At 46.3% G+C, this 8,879-nt stretch overlaps 1 protein-coding gene across 1 annotated transcript in view; it reads left to right on the top strand.

Moving 5' to 3' along the window:
- The first annotated feature begins 4,851 nt into the window (after positions 1–4,851).
- The window catches only part of ISL1 (ISL LIM homeobox 1), an 11,113-nt gene continuing 7,085 nt past the window's right edge, over positions 4,852–8,879 (top strand). The window contains exons 1-2 of the mRNA XM_041424592.1: positions 4,852–4,954; positions 5,839–6,028. Of these exons, the coding sequence (XP_041280526.1) occupies positions 4,927–4,954; positions 5,839–6,028 (218 nt within the window). The 5' untranslated portion in view covers positions 4,852–4,926. The remainder of the gene's footprint in view (positions 4,955–5,838; positions 6,029–8,879) is intronic.

Genomic DNA, 8,879 nt, shown 5'->3' with positions numbered 1-8,879 from the left:
CCCTCGCTGCCTTGAGATTTCTGGTCACCCCGGAGACAAAATCGCCGCTGTATTTCCTGTCCTTGAACATTTCCTGACACTGGGAAGATAACAAAGGGGAAAGTTTAAAGCAATAAACATCCCCAAACTGCCTGGCTCCCCATGTGCGTCCTGGGCTGCCGGCTCCTAAGCCAGGCAGCGCTCAGCTGATGAGAAACTGGGCTTTTCCATGCCCCGGCCCGACCCGCGCTCTGACACCTCCTTAACATCTTTTGGGGACCTTCCTCTCCCCAGAATTTTGCGGGGATTTATTTTCCCCACCTGCCAAAGACCTTACTCCCCTGTCTAGGCTACCCATGCCAGCGTGTCCACTTCTGGCTGGATGAAAAAGCGTATGCAGTGATGCCGGTCAGTCCTGAGGAGACGCTCCGAGTCTTCCTGAACTCCGAGAAAGGCTCTAGGAGAGAAAGGATGGCTGCGTTCAGCTTTTTTATTTTCTTTTTTTTTTTTAATTATTATTATTAAGCAGTAGGGGGATTTAATAAGCTTGATTGTATTATTAAAAGCCAGAAAGGTTTCCTGGGCGTGCAGAAGCCCACTGACAGGTTTTCTTCTGTTTTGATAGATTTAGTGCTGTTATGGTACACTTCTCCCTCACATGCAGTAGCTAAGACTTGAAGATTAAAGATCGCACACCTCTAGATGAGTCAAAGCCTACACCCCGGAGCAGCTAATTCATTTCGTGATTGATTTCCCCGCTGAGCTGTTTCCAGTTTCAGTCTTGTGCGAAACCTCTTCCCCTCTCGGCACATCCACCGCACGGGCTCCTCACCACGTTCCGCAAGACAGCGAGGGGAAATCTGAACCTCTGGGAACCTCAATTCCAGACACTTCTTGCAAACCATCTTTTTGGTCCACAGCTCCTCAAGTTTTAAACCGAGCAGACTCAAGGAGACTTTCTGCGTGCCCGATTGGCGAGGCTGCTCTGAGCCACCGCCATGCCGTGAGACAAAAATAGCTCTTCCGACCGGAGTGGGAGAATCGCTGCGTCCTGCGGCCAGGTCCCCTCCTCTGAACCCCGCGACGGTGAACGCGACAAGCCCCGAGGGCGGCCCAGGAGCCCTTGCTACCCCTGCGCACCCGGCCGCCGCAGCCCGGTACTGCCTCAGCCCCCAACAAGGGCATCTCACCCTTCTCTCCAGCCCCTAGAGAACCCACTTCCCCTTTTCCGAAATCAGCATATTAATAATTTCCCAAAGTTGAATTGTTTGGTGGTTTTTTTTTTCTTTTTCTCTCCTGGGAAACCGTACTAGTTTTTGCTACTAAGCAAAATCAGGACAGAATTTATAGCGGTACTTTACGGGACGGAAAGGGTTAATCGTCACCGTCGGGTTGGGGGTTGTAATTTTTCTTTTGCCCCCGTCCCCTTCCCTCGAATGCATATAATCTCATTTCAGCCCCTCAGCGTGATGAAAGCTATTGATTTCTATGTAGAGTCGCCGACTTTTAGCTGACTTTCCCAGCCCCCATCCCAAAAGTAAATAAATACGATAGAGGGGAGGGAAAAAACATGTATTTTCGGAAGTGTCTCATATATGTACAAATCTCGGTTTACGTCTCTCCATTCACGTGTGTACTGATATCCTTCACCAGGGTTTTCTTCTAAATACCTTATTCATTGAAACTGGCAGTTCCACTCATTATTCCACTCCCTTAAATCTGATTCTGATGCTGGCTAAATATAGAGCTTCGCTTTACTGGTAACGCGAATCGAATACACAGCAAGCAAATCAGTAGCACGGGAGGGGAAAAAACCCCTTGATCAAAGCCCTCCTTTTTTCCCAATCCTGGTTTGTGGGGCGGAGACAGGTTTCTCTCTTATTGCTCATCATTTGCAAAGATCAAGCTTAAACTGCAGTCACCTCTCTCAGAAGTAGTAGTTAAACCAAAATTTAGGCAATGGGGGTTAATAGAATTACAATCAGATTGAATTATTTTCAATCAAGGGTGTAACGGTGAAAAATATTTTATTTCAAATCTGGGAGGAGCTGTACTTTAAGCAGGTCAATTTTTTTTAAATAAATACAAACATCTAAGGGGGGGGGGAGGGAAGCGCATAGAATGTAGTAAGGGAAAACACCTTCTCTCTTCGAGTCTCATGAAATCCTGAAATTTTCTATTTCTCAGTCATTGGGTGATTTTTTTTTTTTTTTAATTACTCGGACGTTTTTCCAGCTCGCAGCACGCGAGGTCACCCCGGGGGGAGGTGGTGGGGTGGGGGGCGGAAGGAGGCCCCTGCCTGCCCCTCGGGGAGGGGTAGAGGATGACATTTGCGGCGCACCCGGAGGAAAGACACAAAAGGTCCGACAGGCGCGCACCGCGCGGGGCCGCGCTCGCTCGCCCCGCTGCCAGCAGAGGTCGCCGCGCCGCCTGCGCGGGGAGAGGCCGGGCGGGCACCGCGGAGCGACCCGCGGAGGGACCCGCGCCTGCCCCGGCCGGAGCGGCAGGGCCGGCAGGGGCACGAGCAGAAAGCAGACGAGCGGCGCAGGGACGACACTGCAGCCGTGGATTTCAGTGAAATTGGCTATCACTAAGGGTTTGCCCCAAACTCGTGCCAGGCTGTGCGGAGCTGCCCGGCTCAGAAGTCTTTCAAACTGCTTTTTGCTTTACTCAACTAACACAGAGAATTACTATTCTGATACCTAAATGGCTAAGTTTTCATAGTTACACGTATACCTAGTACTTTCTATATATGCATGTACACAAACATCCCCACATGTATGTATACTGCCAGTTTCTTGGGTGTGGAAGTGATCACCCAGAAGAGTTGCATTTCACACCGTTTATTTAAAAGTCGAATATGTAAATTAACAGTGTGCGCGTGTTTACAACCATATCTTCACCTCCTGACACTATCTTGAGATCATTTCAGGGTAGGTTAGTTATCTCCGCAAGCGGCAACACTGGGTCCCGCTTCTTGTTTGAAATAAACCTGGAGGGTGTGTTTGCTCCCTCAGCTTCGGAAGGGAAACATCTTGCAAAGTAAGTTAGAAATGGAAGATGGTCCGTTGATTAGTAGCTCTCTTAGCAGCAAAGGCGAGTTTCAGAACTATTTCTTGGCTGTTTCATCGCAATCAGACTTCCTCGTGGAAAATTATTCTGCATGAATGTGGCTTTGCCTCTCTTAGACCCAAACTCTGTTGCCTTTTAGAAACATGGGACGTTGAAAACAAGTATATTTTCCTGATGAACAGTGATTGGAGGGTACTTCTACCCTACGTTGATGAGGGCGGTATAATAGTCCATATGGAACAGAAGACAAAAATGGGATCTAAACAAACGCACAGGGAATGTTTAAATCCGGGTGCGGAGAGGGAGGTATCGGAAGAGCATTGAGGCGGTCGTGCTCGGGTACGGCTCTGCACAGAATAAAGGATAGGTACCGAGTAGCCGAAGTGGAAACTGCCCTTTGAAAAACACACAAAAGAAATCAGTGCCCAGGTCTAAGATGCGTTTTGCCCGGTTTGGGAAACTTTCAGAAAACTGCCTTGTGGAATCCGAGGGGCGCCGTGCGGCGCTGCGCAGACGAAGGCGCGGGCAGCGCACGGCACCTCTCCTGGCCGCGGCTCTCGGGTGAGGACTCCCCACATCGCCTCCAGGGAGCAGCGCCGCAGGTCCGCTCCGACAGCAAGTCCGCGTCTTCTCCCCACCCCCACCCCCTTTTTTTTTTTTTTTTTTTTTCCTTTCTTTCAAATAGTAAGAACTTTAAGGGATTCTCTTTGTTGGGGAAAGGCAGAAGTTCTTGAGAGGCAATTTAAGGTAAATATTTGTACCTTCTTCAATCTTGTGTTTAACAGAAATATTGAAGATTTTATCCATGAATTTAAGAGAAAGAGGCTGTAGGAAAACGTAAACAGTCCCATCTCGTGGCTGGAGTCGTGCTCAGCCAACCGGCCCTATCCTCCCCTCTTCAGGGCATCTCCGCCTGGGCAAACCAGAGCGTGCCACCCGCCTGGGAAAGATAAACATTCAGGAAGAAAACAGTTGGATTAACACCACCACTAAAAAATTTACATATATACACCATATATATACACACACACACAAATATATGCATATGTATGTATATATATGTGAGTGTGTATAAATATACGTATATGTAAATATCCATACGGAAATGCTACATGTGGCGCAGCAAGCCCGGACGGGACAAGGGGTATAGGTACCCGAGCGGGGCCGGGACGGAAAATGAAAGGTGTGACGGGAGATAAGCGACGGCGATGGAGGAGAGCGACAAGACGAAAGTATAAAGGGAAATACAAATAAGGAGCGAGGAAAAGTTGGCCGCGCGAACCCGAGCCGGGCGGCCGCGCCGCCAGACGCTGAAATATGATAATGGGGCAGCTGCGCCGCGCCGCCCGCAGCCAATGGCCGCGCGCGGGCGTGACGTGCCCGCGCGTGACGTCGCGCCAATGGCGAGCGGGCTGAGTTGGAGCAGAGAAGTTTGAGTAAGAGATAAGGGCGAGGCGAGTGCCCGCGCCGCCAGCGCCCAGCCCGGCACCGCCGCGCCTCCGCACCGCACCGCACCGCGCCTCCGCGCCGCTCCTGCGCCGCCACCGCTCCGCTCCGCACTGCTCCCGCGCTGCTACGCGTGGACGGACCCCGCCGCGCCCCCGGCGCCGCGCCTCACCGCGCGTCCCCTTCTCTCTCCGCAGCCCTGACAGTGTCTCCCACGCCGGTGGTGTTTTGTACCATTTTCTTTTATTTTTTCCCCTTTTTTTTCCGATTTCGATTTTTTTTTTTTTGCCTCTGTTAATACTTCTATTTTTTTTTTATTATTATTATTATTGTTATTCTTGTTTTTAGCGACAGCTTTCAAACCTACTTTGGGGTCTTAAAACGAAACCGTACACCATTTCACTGTGGACATTACACCCTCTTACAGATATGGGAGACATGGGAGACCCACCAAAAAGTAAGGCGGAATCTTTACCGTTGTTGGAATAAATGTGCTGTCTATTGTAATGGTCTCAGCAGACGAACTGATGAAGTGATGAACTTCATTTAAATGGTAGAGAAGGTGCCTTTGTTACCATGCCTGCATGCTTGCTCTGTCGTAGCCTTATGTGTTAACAGCCTGGGGTCCTACTCTCTTTTAAAGTTTGGGGAGCAGACAGGATTTTGATGGGATCTCCAACAACGGAGCCTTAAATTCTTCTCGTGATAGACTGCAGTGAGGCTGTCTGACTATCCAGCACCTAGTCGGTCTAGGGGTATTAGACTTGCAAAAGAGAGCAAGTGACAACCGTAATGATGCTTGTTCTTGCTAGAAGCCTCGACTCCCTTCTTCTGAGGTAAAAGGCTCAGTGGGAAGTGCACCCCACCATGCTTCATCGTTTCCAGTCAGAGCCTCTTAAAATACAAATGAAACACATAGGTACTCTTCTCGTAAGGCAAGGCTTTCAAACAAGTCAACAATAAAATAAAAATTAAACAACCTGGGAGTTTGGAGTTTTGATTCCATGCAAGGTTTTTGAAATGAGGACCTTCATCCCAAAGATTTTTCACATTTGCATTTTTAACATATGTTCCGCCTCCTTCCTAAGCGAGGCAAGGTTTTGATAGCACGCTATAATTACCATCCAGAAGTGTAATATTCTTTAAAAAAAAAAAAAAAAAAAACCAAAACCCAAAAACCCCAACAAACCCCCCCCCCCCCCAAATATACAAACAAACAAAAAAAGGCAGAAACCAAACAACGCTCCCACAATACGCTTTATAAGGGAATGACATTAAAAGTGTGTTTATCTCTGTAGGAGAGTAAACGGTTAGTCAATCATGTATTTATTTTCATTTCAGAAAAACGTCTGATTTCCCTATGTGTTGGTTGCGGCAATCAAATTCACGATCAGTATATTCTGAGGGTTTCTCCGGATTTGGAATGGCATGCGGCGTGTTTGAAGTGTGCAGAGTGTAATCAGTATTTGGACGAGACCTGTACGTGCTTTGTTAGGGATGGCAAAACCTACTGTAAAAGAGATTATATCAGGTACGCCATTTACGTTGTTTAATTTTCGGTGAGAATTTATTTTTCTTTTAAACTTTAAAAATCTGATGGAGAAATAAAGAGGGAAAACTATGAGGAAGCAGGTATAAGATAATTGGTATGTTTTGATGTGTTTTCCTATGAATAGACGTGCGAGGAGAAAAGTTAGCAGCGAAGTTTTTTATTTCTTCTTTTCAAATGCAAATAACTGTAGTACTAGAACTAGGTTGGGGACCGTGTAGGACCTTTCAGAGGACTTTGGCAATGCATCCTGTGATTCTAACCGAGGGGATAATCTTAGATAACAAAGAATATTTTCAATAGTGTAGATACTATGAGCAACACGGAACAGATCACTTTCTAAGACAACCTGAGAAATGCATCTCTGTGTTTCTGCAAAGACATAGTGACATTCAAAAGAAAGGCACTTCAAGCATGTATGCCGTAAAACATAATACACGGGTAGGAAAAAAACCAAAAAACCCTACTTAAAATAGGCCTATCAAAAAAAAACAAAAAAACAAAAAAACAAAAAAACAAAACAAAACAAAAAGAAAACAAAAACAACCCCCAAATTTCCTTCGGACTGGAGGCTCCTTTTATGGGGACGTTAAAACCTAGACCGAAATGTTTCTTAGCTAAAATAACTGACATTTAATCTTTTTTAAATATTAACCCCTTTGGTGATATCTGACTGCCTTTTCTTTCTTATCTTATCTGTACTGATGAATTAGACAGAGCAGATCAAATTGCCCATCATCTGTTCGCGAACAATTGGGTATATTTAGATAATGGAACCGCTTCCTTCCTCACATTAAAATCTGGTAACTGATAAAATGTGAGAGTTGCCAATGCTGACACTATAGAGAAACCAAAGCAGGAATTTCGAGTGTGTTTATTATTTGTGCTCCTGGGTCATGCTGATCCGTTTCAGTGTCACCTACTGGGTTTGCCAAATCATAAGTTTCTATGACACTGAGGTATGAACAATTTTAATTTTTTTGCAGAAAATTTTGGAAGCAAATCACCTAGCCACCTAAGATACCTTTCTGATTTCTGTATAATTCTGAATTGAAATAAAACCCTCGAGTCTTTCCTTCTCTAGCGCACAGTTTGTAAGCAGACCATTCCTTCAAGCCATTGTGAGATTATTCTCCAAGTTCTAAAATGGCGAAAATTAGAGCTTTTTTTTTTTTTTTAATTCTTTACTTGTAAAAGAACGCTGGAACAGTTCTCTTAAATGTTGTCCTTTTTCTAAATTGAAATGAAAAAAAAAAAAAAAACAAAAAAACAAACAAAAAAAACGTTTGGACCGAAATGTGTTCACTTACCTCCTTATAGAACTGAGCGGAAGAAATCTGAGCAGGGAAAAAAATAATCAGTTATTTTAAATTAATACAGAATACATTTAATTTGCTACAATTTAAAAAGAAAAAAGTGCATTGCGTGCAAGATGGCTTTGAATTAGACCATGAGCCAGTCTCTTAAGTGTCAAACCTGTGGGCAACCACTGCAACTTTTGTACCTATGAATGCGCCTACTTTATGATTACTCTGTTCTTTTGCTGTTCAGCCTTTTGGGTTTTTTTCTTCTCAAAACGGTGTAATTCGGGTATATGTAGTTCTGAATATAGGATTAGAACACTTCTATAACCATAAAAGCTAAAGAAGTGTATACTCACAAGCATACATTACAGACTGTATCTCTCAAGAAGTATACTGGTGAGGAAATTGGTGGGGATAAATAGTAGTTCAGTTTTAAGAACAATTTTCACAGTTTATGTACCAGTACCTTTTTCAGTGCATGTACCCGTACATTTGTGGTAAGATGTTAATTTTAATCATACCAAGGACTTCTGGCTCATAAGCATCCTGTGGGAGAAGAGAGAGTATTCAGTAAGACACCCGAGCTGGAGCATTTTCTAGTGTTTATCTACTGGTGGGTGAGCTGTCGTCCTCTCCTCCATGGGAGACGAGGAACCCGCCACCCACTCCAGAAACTCGTAATTTGCTTTGTGGGGCTGTCAGCGAGATGTTGTCCTCCCGGTCCTACCGCAGCGCTTGAGCCCCGGCTCGAGGTGGGAGCGTCAGGAGGAGGGGAGACGGGGCAGGGACGCTGAGGTAGAGACAAACTGCAGAGTCAGAGCACCGAAACTGCCTTTTTGTTGGTGACAGGAGAGAGGACTTGCGCTACTATATATGTAAACCTGAGGAGGCATGTGTGTTATGCTTATATTGTCGATTTAAGTTAATCTGGTGAGAGGAGACTAGGGGAAGAGACCCTGCGCTGGCAGTTACCCCGCTGGGTCCCGGAGGCTGAGTTGACGGCAGTCCGCACACACATCAAGCGGCGCAAATCTTGAGTGGGTTCCGTGCGAAAAGTATCATAATTTGGTGAAGCTGGCACGTTTGTGTCTCGGATGGCAGCTTCGGCAGTCTCGCCTTTCCCTGGTGTGCCCGGGTAGTCTAGTTCAGACCCAGGCCAGGCTAGGTCAAGTGAGGAGGCAAAGAGAGGGCAGGGACGGCCCTACTCCTGCAGCAGCCAGAGCGCTGGGGCAAGAAGGAGAGGTTGAATATCCTCGGGAAGAAACGGGGTCTTTTTTTGTTTCTTCTTACACCTCTGCCTCCCAAGTCTCCTCTTTCACCGGTGTGTTTGTGTCCACTCCGCCTTTTATAGCTCGGGGATCAGGGCACCGACTGAGAGTGCTTATTCCTTTCCTCTTCTGGCTTCTGTATTTTCCATGCTTTTAAAAGCAGTGGATTGCGTGTGGCGCGTCTACGCGGGGCCAGGGGCTGCCCACGAGCGGGAGTGAAAACCTCTTTCTTTTTCCCTTTCCTTTCCCACCCCCCCCCCG

Source organism: Onychostruthus taczanowskii, unplaced genomic scaffold (genome assembly GCF_017590055.1).
Source record: "Onychostruthus taczanowskii isolate IOZ18803 unplaced genomic scaffold, ASM1759005v1 scaffold83, whole genome shotgun sequence".
In the NCBI taxonomy this organism is placed as follows: Eukaryota; Metazoa; Chordata; class Aves; order Passeriformes; family Passeridae; genus Onychostruthus; species Onychostruthus taczanowskii.
Note: the sequence above shows the minus strand (reverse complement) of the source record. Positions and strands in the feature narration are given on the sequence as shown.